The sequence below is a fragment of the Nylanderia fulva genome, unplaced genomic scaffold (assembly GCF_048542155.1).
Source record: "Nylanderia fulva isolate GAGA-0341 unplaced genomic scaffold, ASM4854215v1 Scaffold1435, whole genome shotgun sequence".
NCBI classification, from domain to species: domain Eukaryota; kingdom Metazoa; phylum Arthropoda; class Insecta; order Hymenoptera; family Formicidae; genus Nylanderia; species Nylanderia fulva.
In genome coordinates, this window is record NW_028189661.1 from 1 (window position 1) to 15,764 (window position 15,764).

General features: G+C 34.5%; 2 protein-coding genes and 2 pseudogenes across 2 annotated transcripts; 2 read left to right on the plus strand and 2 right to left on the minus strand.

Annotated features, from left to right (window-relative positions):
• Positions 1–4: 4 nt before the first annotated feature.
• Positions 5–899, plus strand: LOC146724196 (deubiquitinase OTUD6B-like; the record flags this gene model as incomplete). The annotated part of the gene is given in 4 exon segments (XM_085480339.1): positions 5–66; positions 234–426; positions 428–454; positions 594–899. Coding segments are annotated over 4 exon segments (468 nt in total), but the record flags the coding sequence as incomplete, so codon positions are not given.
• A 465-nt stretch (positions 900–1,364) lies between these two features.
• On the minus strand, positions 1,365–6,337 carry LOC146724197 (lysine--tRNA ligase-like). Its single transcript, XM_085480338.1, is given in 11 exon segments — positions 1,365–1,384; positions 2,783–2,927; positions 3,081–3,243; positions 3,341–3,410; positions 3,413–3,439; positions 3,442–3,532; positions 3,742–4,164; positions 4,284–4,529; positions 4,650–5,099; positions 5,370–5,526; positions 6,034–6,337. Coding segments are annotated over 11 exon segments (1,824 nt in total). The 5' UTR covers positions 6,066–6,337.
• Positions 6,338–7,533: 1,196 nt separating this feature from the next.
• On the plus strand, positions 7,534–8,724 carry LOC146724198 (pseudouridine-5'-phosphatase-like; annotated as a pseudogene).
• On the minus strand, positions 8,663–15,402 carry LOC146724199 (DNA polymerase alpha catalytic subunit-like; annotated as a pseudogene).
• Positions 15,403–15,764: the final 362 nt, after the last annotated feature.

The following is a 15,764-nucleotide window of genomic DNA, read 5'->3' on the forward strand; positions in this document are numbered from 1 at the left end:
AGCCATAAAGGAAATTCTTTCCAAGCGAGACTTGATGATCTACGAAATCCCTAGTGATGGTCACTGGTAAAACATCTCATATATTTCTCCTTAACTATGTATAGTCTTATATAGTCTTGTCTATTTTGCTGAGAAAAATAAAGGGACTAACAATACTATACAATAATTTAAATGTATCATTTGAGATTTGTTCATTTGTTAAAACGTATAAAAACCAGAATTTTTGTTTGTAGTTTATATAATGCAGTGGCACATCAACTCAAGATAAATGGGGAAACACCTCTGAGTTTAGATGATCTTAGAACAAAGACTGCTGATTATTTGAGAGAAAACATGAACGATTTTCTACCATTTCTTTCAAACCCAGATTCTGAAAATTTATTGACACCCGAAGAATATGAAAAATATTGCAACGATGTAGCTGAAAACAAGCGCTTGGGGTGGCGCCGTTGAGGTAAATGTAGACATATGTCATACACTTGTAAAGTATAAAATAAATATAGATTAGTTGGTCTTTATGAGTTTAAATTATTTTTTCTGCAAATTGATATAATGATTAACTTGTGTAATTTTTTTCTCAACTTTTATTATAGCTGCAAGTATTGTCACGTATTTTGAAGTGCCCAATCGAAGTCATACAAGCTACAGGAGCTCCCTACATTGTCGGAGATGATTATAGCAATGGTAAAAAGGTAATGTTGACTTATCATCGTCACATGTACGAGTTGGGCGCCCATTATAATTCCGTTACCAAATGCGTTCAGGACGAAGAGAGCTGATGAAAATTTGCTCTAGGTCTCTATATTTGTGTCTTACAACTGTCTTCAAATTTTATTATCAAACGATTGAATTAATCGTGTATCTCGATTCACGAGTGTGTGCTTTTACCAGTCAATAAATTAATTGTCCTATAGGGAAAATAACTATAATTTTTAGACGGTATAAAATATTTTTATCAATATATAAAATACTAAAAATGCTGCCAGCAGAGAATATTCAATCTTCCAACGAGAATCACATTTTTAAACTTTACAATTATTGCGCGAGTGATTATTAATCACATTAAAGTTTATAAGAGAGAAATTCTTCTAATGTGTATAGTGACTATTAAAGGATTAAACGTAGAAAATATATTACAAATCTTATTATAAAAGCAAAAGTTATATTCCAGATTAAATTTGCACTGAAAAATATTAGTATTCAGAATAACTAGATTTAGTCTTTATAGTCACACATACACACATTGTAGGAATTTTTTTTCTACAGTCATTAGTTAAATGCAAGATACATATCAATGAATCATGAGTAAAAAGTATTTCCTTGATCATTTAACTCAGTTTAAATTTTTGATCTGCACATTTAAGCTAAATATGACTGCCAAATTCTATAAGAAATATCACACAGTAGATTCCTTATATAATATAGTTCTTATAAAATCATATATATTTGCATCATGTATTAATCTTGTATGTGACTCTTCTATTAGATAAATGAGCTTTAACAGTTACATTTGGTATTAAATGTGCTATGAAAATTAGATAATAAACTTTTTAAAATTCTTTAGATTCGACTGAATATAACTAAAATATTTCAGTACAGTTTTGATGTACAAAACTGATTTAAAGTTCCTGTGTTCTTAGCAATTAAATTTATATAGAATAATTATATATTTTTCATATGTGTGGATGTCAGACAATATAAAAACATGCTGCCAGCAAATATTATGCAAATATTTATTAAGATTCAATGTTCTTCAGTTTCTAAAAGGATAATAAAGTATGTGTCGCTCTTTTTTATCGCGCATACTATTCGTGTTCATTGCAGTAGCTGTCGCGAAATATCGAGCGGCTATCAAATCTACGTCTATAAAGAAGGAAATTTTACGTTCAGTCGACTTGAAATAGTATAAAACAAAATAAACCAGAGTAAAGTAATATTGCAAACAGGTTGGATAAAAATGCTTTAATTTACTTCGATTCGTAAAAATCAACCTTGATCACTAATTTTTGGAAATAAAGACTTGTAACACTACAGTTACTGTACATCTTGAACAATTAGTTACTACTTAGAACATTGAGATACAGTCCAATATAAAAAAAATGGATTGTTTATTATTTGCCAAATATCTTTCTCTTTGGTTCTCTTATAAACAGTTTTCTAATTACTTTTTATGCGCGAGTGATTATTTTCTCAGATAAGTATAATTATATACTAGATTCTATTTATAATATAAAATTTTTTTAAAATTATTTTAAGTCTAAAAATATATTAATGACATTTTTTTAAAGAGGGGAGAGAGAGAGAGAATATTATAATTTATGTTTATCTTACAAATCACTGATTGAGACAACAATAGTAGGTATTATAAATAAGTTTGAAACTTGAAAATTGTTTTTGATGTATAATAATAAAAGTGATAAAAAAAGAAAAACGCGGGATACAATGAATAATTTATAATTATGACATTAGGAGACAGGGAACATTCTAATTTACACACACACATATACACACATATATACATACATGTACAAATGATACTGTTTTCTTACGTGTTCTTGCGATTTTGTAAATATATATTCGTTTGTAATAAATGTCCTGTAGTTGGGTAAATAAATATAATACATATAAGAAAAAAATGTTTATATATTTTTAATAGTTTATAATTTAAAAAATATCTACACATGTGTATATAAGCCGCAATTAATTATTCAAAAAAAAAAACATTTATATTTTCTGTAATAAATATTAAAGTTTTCCAAATAGCTTTCTTTATTCAAATTACTTTCTAAATTATTATTTGAATTCTCATTTAATAATCCGTTGTACTTTATTTTTTCCCCATTGTCACTTGGTATTTTATCATCTTCGACCTCCTTATTTTTATTTGGATTAATGTCTGGCTTCATATGAGGAAAAAGCAATACTTCCTGTAAAGAAAAAAATAGCTTTATACTTTCTAACGAGAGACAATCTAATAGAACTTAATGGTTTGTTTTTAAACAATTTCAATTATAAAGATAGATTAATTAAAAAATTTGTTGTGCTCGTTTTGGGAAATGTATTTAACCAATCGCACTCACTTTAATATTGTTTGTGTCAGTGAGGAACATTGTTAATCGATCGAGACCCATTCCCCAACCTGCCGTTGGCGGTAAACCGTATTCCAAAGCGGTACAGAAATTCTCGTCGACTATTTGCGCCTCTTCATCACCAGCTGCTTTATCCATCGCTTGTTGCGCGAATCTATACATACATATAGTGTTAAAAATTTGTAAAAATGTAATCTTAATCTTTCAAAACATTTTCACGAGATAAATTTTAATAAAAATTAATTTATTACCTTTCTCTTTGAACGAATGGATCATTCAGTTCAGTGTACGCGTTGCAAATCTCTTTCTGCACAACAAAAGCTCAAATCGTTCTGTGAGACCTTTTTGGACCGATGCCATTTCGCCAAAGGAGACATCACTTGTGGATGATCAATGATGTATGTAGGATTAATGATCCCATCTTCAATACATACTCCAACGAGCTATTGTAAAAAAAAAAAAATAATTTTGAAAAACTAGGATCCATATATATATATATTATCATATATCGAACTGCTATATTTATTTAACTATATTTATTAGTATACATGTTTCTATAATTTGTTCTTATGTTACAAAATGCCATCTATTAAAGTGTCAAATTAAAAAGTTTTTAAGGCGTTACATTAATTTTCCACATCTGTATCCTTACCTTATCTAATAATCTCGCTGATGTTCTAGGAGGAGGACACTCAATATCACGGCTATCACAGAGATCGCTGAGAATTTTGTTTGCTTCCGGGGTGTTAAGCTGATCGGCTGCTGGCAGTTTGATATCAAGAATCCTCTCTAATTCCTGCATCATCGAGATGCGCTTGAAAGGAGGCGTAAAGTCGATTTCAACTGCCGCTCCGTCCGGTCCATCAGGATGGTACTGTATCCGATAAGTTCCATGTATAGCTTTCACCATGCCAGACACCATGTCCTCCGTCATTTGCATTAGATCGTTATAGTCCGCGTACGCCATATAAAACTCGCAAGTAGTAAATTCTGGATTGTGGGTCAAGTCGATGCCCTCATTCCTAAATTGCCTGCCGATCTCGTACACTCTGTCGAACCCACCGACGATTAACATCTATAATATTAAACATTCACGGCTTTTATCGTTGTCTCATCTTGTGCTTCATTCTTTCTTTCGTCTTTCGAATTTATTATGTTGTCAAGTCTAACGTAGAGAAGAAACGATTTATTTACCTTGAGATACAGTTCCGGAGCAATTCTCATGTACAGATCCATGTTGAGTTCGTTATGATGCGTAATGAAGGGTTTGGCAGTTGCACCTCCGGCAATCATGTTCATCATAGGAGTCTCAACTTCCAAAAAGCCCATCTCGTCCAGAAATTTACGCATGTAATGGATTATCCGCGCGCGTATGTGAAAGATTCGTCGAACTTGGTCGTTTAATATAAGGTCCAGGTATCGTTGTCGGAATCTCGTTTCCTGATTGTGTGTACAAAGGCTCTCAACACATACAATTTACACATACAATATATTTGCATATTATATATTTATATAATTTCTATGGCGGATTATGTATTTTTTGACCAAGTTACTTCTTACCCTGTCCTTGAGACCAAAGTGAAGATGCGGCATCATGTGCAAACATGGACTCAAAAGAGTAATGGAAGACGGTATAATTGAAAATTCGCCCGTTTTGCTCTTGCCGGGACTGCCAACGACGCCTATGACATCGCCTCTCTTGATCTTTGCAGTATCCCTCACAAACTCGTCCTCACTTTTATAAAGTCTCGCATTGGCCAACACTTGCACTTTGACGCCCTCCCCTCGAAGATCATAGAAAATCAGTTTGGCGCCAGCCTCCCGAATCGAATGGACACGTCCGGCTATATTATATACCTCGTTCTTCAACGATTCACCATTCTTAAGCTGCTCGCTAAACTTCTCGATGAATTCCGTAAGAGAGATCGATACGTGAAATTTGTGTGGATAAGGCTCATCGTTTGCATCTTTAAGTAAACTGATGATATTCGACCGGAGCTTGAAATATTCCTAGAAACAATAAAAATATAGTTACAATGGAGAAATGAATAGACAAATGAGTTAATGGGATAGAAACTAAAACAAAATACAATAAGAATATTGCTCAATTTTATAATCACAGGCTGACAGACAATTCAATTGAGAATGTAAACTATGGAAGCACGATAAGAGACAAAAATTGAATTGCTGAATTATATAAAGATGTGCTTGCTGATCAAATGAAGAGGTTTCTATTCTACGATATAAATACTCTATCTCGCAAGGCTGTTTAATGCTTACATTTGCACTAATTTCTTCCTCCTTGATATCCTTCTTCTCCGCTTTCTCATTATTCTTTATTTGATCCTTTTGAGCAGCTGCCGCAGCCGCTCTGGCCTCTTCCTTTTCAGCTTTCTCTTTGGCTTTCTGCTCAGCTTTGAGACGTCTTTTGAGCTCGCTGCAATCAGAGACTAGCTTCAGCAACTCTCTCTCTTCTTCTCTAGCAATTCGCTGCCTGTCGATCGTACTAATTTTACGCACTTGGTGTAAAACCGACGAAGCAGAGACGGCTGACGCAACTTTGTCTCGCGATTCGCAAGCCATGTTACGGGCTGCGTGTTAAGAACGAGAGCGCGAATTCTGCTCAGGGTAGCGAACATGATCTCGTCATACCCCACGAGATTAGACCTCGTTCACGTGACGTCAAAGAGAAAGAGAGAGAGAGTCCGAGATTTGTTTTCTAAGAGATATCGTTATCTGCGAAGAAACACGGACGGAGAATAGGGAGGTCCACGTCGCGAGCAACGTGGGAAGCCGCGTGGCGAGCTGCCTGAAGCCGACATCCAGGTTAGGTCTCTGGCGCGCGCCTTGAAGCGAACTCGCGCGGTTCACCGATCATCCGGTCGCCGAGGACTGAGATTTCGGTCCGACAACACTCTACGCACTTTGCTTCACACATACTCACTTTTTCGACAATTTTTCCTCTACGTCCGCCATACTGATGAACCCGCGGTCCGCCGTGGAAGTGGAAGAGACTCCGGTCCGGTGGATGAGCCGCACGTTGGTCAGACTGCGTGCGAGTGCGAAAGCGAACGATCCGGGAGTGCGACTGCACGTGAATGACGTGAAACGTCCGGCCGGTCGAGCTCAGACCTTTGCAGACCTCGGACTTCCGATTCACGTCGAGGTACGCTACGTCGATCTCGCGGGCGATTATAAAATTTTCTCTCTCTCTCTCTCTCCGTTCTTAATAAGTATACTTTACTTATGCTTACGCGAACGATCCCAAGAACAGAAAAGTCAAAATGACATCATATTGCCTAAATTTGACGTCATATTGACCAAAAAATGAAATTTAGTCAATGTGACGTCAAATTAACGTCATTTTGACTTTTCTGTTCTCCTTTATTGCACAAATGTCATTTTGGTTTTCAGTATTTAAATATATATGTTGGCTTTATTTATTTAGAAAAAAATAAGGGTAAATACATAATTTAAATCTCGCCAAGATAATGCAAATTCTTTTTAGATTTAAATTCAAAGGAATTTTTTAAAAATCTGAAAAATATATTTTGAATTTTAGAATTATTAAAACATTTTTTTCTCTTATTTAAGTTATGATTTAATTTTTCTTTGTTTATATATTTTTTATATTTTTATTTATTTATAATTTCTCATTTCCCGCGCATTCTTTAAATTTTCCAAAAGTCTCATCGTAATTTTAGGATTCGGATAAGTTGGAAACGTTTGAGAAGAATATTCTTAAAGAAATTGCTTTTCTTCTAAAAATCTAAAATTATATTAGTTTTTCATATACAAATCTTTTACAAATTATATATATATTAAGAACAATCTTAATATTTTATACAAACATATTGGCTTGTGAAGAATCTTCGGAGTAAACGCGGTAAAAAATGTATTTTAAAATTTTTTAAATTCTGCACAAGCTATGTATAATTACATACATATATATACATATATATATATAATTATACATAGCTTATGCAAACTTATATATTTTTATATAATTTTATATATTGTTATATATAATTACATAAAATTACATAAAAATTTTTTAGCAGGGCTAATCATACCTCTAAATGAGATGCGTTTAAATGTACGATGAAAATATGATTAACTTTATAGTAATATTATTTGTATATTTAGTACATTTATCTGCGCCACTAAATGGGGCTCTTTATATAAATATACCGATAAATGTGACCTCAATTATTTTTAATTGTATCGTATACTTCCTTTTTCATATCTATACATAAAAATATATTTTATAAACCCACTTTTGTCATAAAATTCACTTGGAACGAACGTCGTCTTGTCTTTGCGTGCAGTAACATTTCGATGATTTCGACACATTAGCATGACGAATAAAGTATATGTTATGGAAAAATTCATTAACATAGATAAAAGACGTAAGATGAGGCAATAGATGATATGTAAGATAAGGCAGTTTACGTAATATAGAGTATAACAGATGAGTCTTCTCGCTTGTCACCCAAGTCTCATCTGCTTCATCTCGCGTGTCATCATTGTTGCACTTGAAATATTATATATTCCTCCAGATCCCGACTTGAGAATTTACATCGCAAGATGTCGGCCGATACATACAACAAGGTCACTCATTGCATATTCGACATGGACGGTTTGTTGCTCGGTAAATAAAATTTAAGTTAATTTATCGTTAATTTAAGAGTTATTTAAGAGTTAACTTATCGCATTTTTTTCTTTTTTTACAGATACAGAACATCTATACACCAAGGCTTTCAATCGTATCATCAATCGTTACGGTAAAGAATTCACGTGGGACCACAAAGCAAAAACGATGGGTTTCAAAACCAAGGACGTTGCTAGTTTTGCAGTTGAAGAGTTGGAGCTCCCAATAACGGCCGAGGAGTTTTGGCAAGAGATTGTCGGGATCTTCAAGGAATGTGTTTCCGCACACTAGTACCATGCCAGGTACTCTATACCGAAACGAATTCCACGATTTTATAATGCAACGTATATTTCGAGTGACAATATATATCGGATCTTGTCCGAAATAATAGGCGCTGTACGGCTCTTGAAGCATCTAAAGGAAAACAACGTTCCGATTGCTTTGGCCACAAGCTCCGACCGACACAATTATGATTTGAAAACCCAGCGTTGGCATGATCTCTTCGAGATCTTTGATCACAAAGTGATCGGCGGCTCGGATTCTGAGGTTGTACACGGAAAGCCGGCACCCGATATATTTTTCACGGCCGCCAAGCGTTTCGACGACAATCCGGATCCTTCGAAGGTAATGTACTCTTCGAATAGCTTTCAAATACTTTATATTTAATAACTGATAGACGTGATTGAAACTGTTAATTGTTTGCAAACTCTTTTAGTGTCTGGTCTTCGAGGATGCGCGCCAAACGGGGTGAAAAGCTGCACTAAACGCTGGAATGCAGGTCGTTATGGTGCCGGATCCGATGCTTCCCAAACATTACACGAACGAAGCGACTTTGGTTCTGAACAGTCTCGAGGACTTTCAGCCGGAGAAGTTTGGATTGCACCATACGAGACGTAATATATTTTCTTTTTCCAGGAAAAGACTATCGAGGCGCACGCATAATAGATACATATATATGTATATACAGAGTCGGTATTATCTTGAAATGCATAAAATTAAAAATAATTTAATGATTTAACGCGTGCAGTCTTTCCTTCGATTTGTCTGTTATTTCTTAATCGATGCGTATTTTTCTCTTTAAATCTCCTTGTCTGTGTCGTCGGATAAATCACCCAATTCGTCGAAATCCTCTTGCGTTCCGCCAGCACCGCCAAACATTGCTGCGTTAGAACTGGCGCCGCTGAATATACCCGTAATATTTACGCACGAGAACTTGTTGCGTTTCAATTGTTTGTCGATCGCCTCTTTCAGGGTGTTGTACGCGGCGATCATGTCTCGTGAACACTGGGACAACAAATCTGAAAGCAGATTTTTAAGAGATTATTAATTCACGTTTCTCTAATCGTTTCATATGGATTTTGGTAAAACATGTAACAAAAAGGGATCGTTACGTTTGTAAACCGGTTGGCTAATATCAAACATCTTGTGATAATAGTATAATTGATTGTAGAGATCCGTCCCGGAATACTGAAAAAGTATAAGCGTATTATTATCACCTTGTAGTGAAAATTTCGTGTAATTTGTTCGATTAAACTTACAACTTTGCTCATGGAAACGTCTTTGCATACTGGACAATCCGGAAATTTTTTCGCGAAATCTAACGGCAATCTTCTTGTTCGGTTGGAACAAAGCGGATTCTCGCATTCCAACCAACCACTGTAATATTTGCTGATCGCTTTCCTTATAGCAAGTTGAATCACATTCTGTATCACGTTTGCATATTTCCATGGTGGTAATTTACAATCCTGATTAGGGCACATATTGAGCGACAATTGCCGACCAGAATGCTATGCAAAGAATAACAAATATGTAAATATATTCTCAATATAATGTAAAAACTATTATAAATATATTACTACTAGTTTTTTTTACAGAGATAAAATATTCGAAATAATCTTGAAACTCTAAAAAAAAAAAAAAAAAAAAACACTTACAAACTCTGTTACGGTATCTGTAATCACTATGTCCGTATTGCATCGTTCATTTTTACACTTGAATGTTAAAGGAAGACAATTGTTGAATCTATCATCATTGATAGCCAATGGTAGGTTCAGAGTTGCTTCGCAAGCTAACGCTTTTGGTTTGTAAACGAATTGTAAACCTGGAAAGCGAATTGACACATAGAATATATATCATTTCTTTTAAGATTTAAAGCTCAAACTCTACATTACCTAAATTATTAGCCAAGAAGACATCGTCGATGCCTTCGATCGGTTCGCAGATTCGTAATATCACAGGGAATATTTGACTCAGCAAATAATAATTGACGTCTATCTTTAATTTCTCATTATTCTTCATTTCATCAATGTGATAGGCTCGTTCTGTCGCGCTAGCGGCTGTTCCATCCTAATGCGGAACAATAATAAATAATTTTTATTTTTTCAAATATATTTATCCATTAGTATTTTTGAGTGTGTATAACTCAAATTGAAAAAATCGTGAGAAATTGCAAATATGATAATAAAAAACCTCGCATATAACATATGGTAGCGTATCGCCGGCTTTCCACATCCGACCACCTGCTTTATTTAATCTCAGCGCTACTATCACGTGAGACAATTGCTTTTATCTGGATATGCGTCTGGATTTTTTGACAATTGTTTAGTGATGACAAATGTTGACAACGGCGTCGTTCCCTCTTTCACGCCTTTCGCTACGTTCTGCAAAATCTGAACGACCTGCTCCAAACGCGTTTCGCTCGATTGATCGCAAAGAAGTATATCTAAAACTTTCCTAAAAGAAGAAAAGAAATGTCACATTTTTAACGTAATATAAGAATAAAATCAAATAAAAATATTACATCTGCTTACTTTCCAGTATCGCAGGCTAATGGACACCAATCTCTTCTCACAATATCTAGACCCTTGTGTTCTTGCGCTAATTGTATCTGACCATTTGGCAATTTCGTCATTGCAACGGCGGCATATTTCTTCTTTTGCAAGAGCAGCAGGTATCGGAACACACCATCTATGTCTAATTCGACTTTTTGTATCGATTGTTGACTTCCCGCATAATCTAGAGAATATAATACATATATAACATTTCATTCTGCAATATTGTAAACTGATGATAAATTAACGTATACAAACTTGTCCATACCTTTCTGCCAATCGAGAAAACGTCGTCGTATTCCAAAATGTTGGTGTTTATCATCAAGGAATCAGTGTCACCATAAATCACCTCGTACTGTAGTTTCTCAACCAAATGTTTTGTATCCTCCAGAATCTGTCGACCCTTAGCTAAGAGAAACAATAGATATAATTCATGCTATGAGATATTCTAAGTATTTATTTCGCATCTTACCGGTTATCAGAGCAGCGAGACCCTTGGCGTAGAATCGACAATGTGTCGCTCCCAGACATCCATACATGGAATTGGCTGTAAGTTTCAATGCCATCTGCCTAATATGGTAATCCATTTTTTGTTCCGGCGATAGATTCGGCGTTTTCATCAGTTGTTTGATCTGCTGCCTGCTTTGACCAATTTGTAAATCTCGGTCGGAATCACCCCGGCCTCCAGATCCGATTCAGGAATATTCAATTGCTGCGAATTATACAAATTATGTGTATTGATCCAAGACGCTTTAACATTTATTTGATGTTCGCAATGAAGACTTACCTCGACGTCGGCGTACGCTGCACCAGGCACAGTGGTGGAAACACAAATTATACTCTTGTATGATACTCGGATACAAAGAGTTGAAGTCCATCAGCAATACCAACTTGTCGTAGAAGCCTTTCTTTGGATCGAGTACCAGACCTCCAGCGTATGCCGCAGCCTTTCTACGTGGACCATCTAATGCGTAATCTAGCATTAGTTATACATAATCACGTATAACAATATATAAAAATATATCGCCATCTCACCGTCGTTTCGTCCTTTCTTTCTAATTTTCTTGTCCGGAGTTATGTAATCCTTCAAATGAAAAGCGTGGTAACAACAAATACTCATTTCTTTCTGCTCTTCCGCCTAACAGTGTCCTCGATAAGATGTTACCTACACACACACGTTCGAGGATTAATCGTAATTTTTATATTATTAAAAGAAAACATTAAAACGTATAGTACCAGCTAGACAGGTGATTTGAAGTGCAAGCGGTATAATGTTGAGATCCATTACTATGGTTGTAATATATCTCGCTTCTTTTAACGTCGCGTGCATTAGATTCAGAACTTTGTCCGCTGTATTGTAGAACAACGGAGTCTCCGCCGGCGTGATCTCTTTACATTCATGTTCCTTTGTCTTTAATACCTATCACATATATTTGTCAGACTTACGTGATATCGATTTACAATTAGAGCAATAATATATGATAATGTACTAGAGCAATAATATATGATAATGCACTTACTGCACTGCAAAGCGATTGCAGATCATAACTTCTAACTTTCAAGTTCAATTCTTTTGCCGAGATTTGTATATCACAAATTGGACGACCGACAAACGCTTGATTGAGAATTATCTTCCCCTATAAAAATAGTATTTGAATTAGTTTCCTCTAGCACATTCGTTATCTAATTTCAGCTTTAAAAATGTATATATATGTGTATATATATATATATATATATATATATATATATATATATATTTACTCTAAATAGGGGAGGAGTTGTTGATTTAATCTTCCCATTCTGTTCCAATTTGACACTTTTAATGCAAACATTCTTTGCATCAAAACATCAAATTGAAAAGCACAGTCATAGCCTATTATTAAATCTGGATCTGCTTTCTGCATTAAAGTTAACAGCTCTTCGAGTAATTCACTTTCTGTTTCACATTTTATTACTTCAATATTTGCGATCTTCAAGAAAGCATCCCGGAATTGTCGCGGCCACGGGGTCTCTCGCGGATGTGTAACAACTGTACATAATTGTAAATCAAGGTTTTATTAATATCTTGATAGACAAATTGAGAAATATTCAATTTTTAAAATTAATGCTTCTTAATTACAAAATAATGTTAAATGTTTTCAATGTCGATAATAATTGTTAATAATAATTGAGACAATCAATAAATATGATGTAAAAATGAACATACAGCAAAATTGACGCTCATAAGGTGGTTTTGGCGGTTCCTTGTCAATATTATACTTGTGATGAATCAATACAACAACCATCACCACTTCGTTTTGCAGTTTTGTATTCAAGGACATCCTCACATTCAGGGTTGCTATGACCATTGGTGGCTTGGATTTCTCTTGAGAACACACCGATATATTGTCCATGTCTGAGGTAAGCACCTGTTGCATTGTACAAATACAAATTGTATTTGAAAAATTTTCCTTTACTATACAACATGACAAATGCGCGTTTACTTACTATTTGCGAACACCAGGCAAACCGTCCCGCGGTGGGTGATATGTTCTTAATGTCTAACCAGCAGGGTCCTTTAATCTTTCGTTCTATAAGTAACAACTCTAATGCATTCACTGTTGTGCCAAAGACGCGTTCTATTGCCGGACCCGAGTAATCGGCATCGATTGCTGGATAACGCGCGTTATATCTAACTTCCAAATAGTCAGAAATTTTAGGTGTACCCTCCTTCTCGAAAGAATAATGCTTTTTCGTCTCCTTGCAATTGTATTCCATTATATGCGTCTTGTTGGCATATTCATCAAATTCCTTATACACGTCATCCATGGTAGTTAATTGTGATTCGTTATTTTTCATCTGTAATTCACGCGCATAAAAAAATATTAATGCTGCATTTAATAATTTGTAACAATTGAGAAATATTTACACATTTGAATAGTCCAAGAAAAAGTTGATAAAAAATTATATACATACATATTTTCTAGGCAAGAGATATATTCTTCTTGGTATATAATGTACCATAACACAACACGAACAATATACATCGTGATTCGGTACATAGGTCTTGCCAAAAAGATATACAGTTCCAGGATTTTTATATGGATTTTCGTATGCATCTAAATAATAGAACCTGAATACTTCTTCCTCATCTTTTGTTTTAATCAACTGTGGTGCCACTTCTGTTAGGTCAACAGCGTTACCGATTTTCAGACTTTTGACAGAAGTTTTACATGTAGAAGTCTGTATGTCTGCTCCATTCTTTTGAGATGTAACAGTTTTATTCGCCGGCAATGAGAAATCCATATCCATGCTTCCATCATCGAAATCTATAGTAGACAGCTGCAATTATATTTCACATGTTAAATCTTCTTACAGAAATGTAATAAGAGATGAGATAAAGATGGAAAAAGTGAAACTCAACATCCTCCACACATTCATTAATATTCATTACAGCAGTATCTTCATCTTCGATTATCTGACTTGCACTTTGTGCAACATTATTAGGTTCTACAAATTTTTTTATACCTTGTTTTTCTGGCTTTGAACTATTTTCTACCTTCAAAGAATTATTGGCTGATTTATTAACACTCTTTTTTTGCGGCGCATCAAATATTACAGTATCATCTATATCCTCAATTATCTGACTTGCACTTTGTGTAATAGTGTTAGATTCCACTGGTTTCACCATGTTTTGTTCTTCTAGCTTTTAGATACTATCTTATCATCTATTTTTGGTTCATGGATAAAATCTGATAATTTTGTCTGTAATAAATTTATCATCAAAGGTTTAAATTTCCATAAAATAATTTACATACAATATAAATATAATCTTCTATCAACTTACATGCTGCCCGAATGAACTGTATGACAAAATTTATTTTTATTGCTGCTTGCTGGTTTAGGACTATTTGTTGTCTTCTTATTTGTAGAGATTTCGCTAAGCAACTCTCCCAAAATATCATCATCTTTAGCCACTACATTGATGTTTTTCTTAGAGGGCATATTTCTAATCATACTTTGAATATCCCCTTTTTCCCATTTTCTTCCTTTCTTTTCTTTCTAGGTCCAGCCATATTATGATGTCTTTGTTTTCTGCTTCTTGAATGCTTTCTTCATCTAGATCATCATCAAAGATCTCCCTCCCATCTTCAACATATCCACTTTCTCCTACAATTGAAAATATTAATTTAAAATGCTTCTATACATTAATTTCTATAAAGATTAAAATTTTTTCTTCCAAAAATGTTTTACAAACAAATTGTTCTTTAATCTAATCTGCTTTACTTATAATGAAACATTTTATATCTTTCTCTCTGAAATGAGAAACTTTTATACCATCGTCAACTATCCAATCATCCCGCTGACGTTTCAGGACAGTATTGCTATATTCTTTCTCATCGACTTCATCATATACATTTTCTAACTCTTCAATCTCATATTTGCGTTTTCCACCACTTCGAAGCTCTTTCAATCTTTCTAAAGCTGAGAGTCTGCCAGTTTTATCAATCTTTTGACGCTTAGTTCTGCCAGAGGTAGATGCTAAAATATTTTTTATAAAGAACAAAAATATGCAGTACTCATATTCAGTATTAAAACAAATAATAACATGATGCAATTTTTCATACTACTTATTCTATACGATCAATTTTATGTCAACAATCAAATATCAATGTTTACTGAATGATCAGTCATGCAAATACTAAATGTAAACAAAAGATTTAAAGAAAATGCAGTAGTGTTTGCAAATATATAATACGTCCATTGTAGACATTTGATTATACAGAATTGTATTATTTCGCAGTTGACAAATTACTTACGCTGCGAATCGTCCATTATTGCTGCAATTCTATGGAAAAAACCTTTGTTAGCATAACACGCAAATGCCAATTTCTTGTCGCACTAGTTTTCGATTCGACATGTGATTTTTGGCGGGAGGATAAGTACATGTGAATCTCGAATGCATCGATATCGATAATATCTCGCAGTTCGATATAACTCGACGGACTGAGATTTGTCCGCGTTATGGCGCCTGCAGATCAATTTTCTAGTTATATAGCTAAACTGTGCACATAAGGGTCGGCAGTACACCCAGGCAAACTCCGAATTTATATTGGAGACACAGACTAATAGACAGATGCCAAAGGTCTGGCTGAAGGGAGGACCACATTTCCACTGATTCAGCGCCATATGCTAGTAGAGTCATGCAGTAAA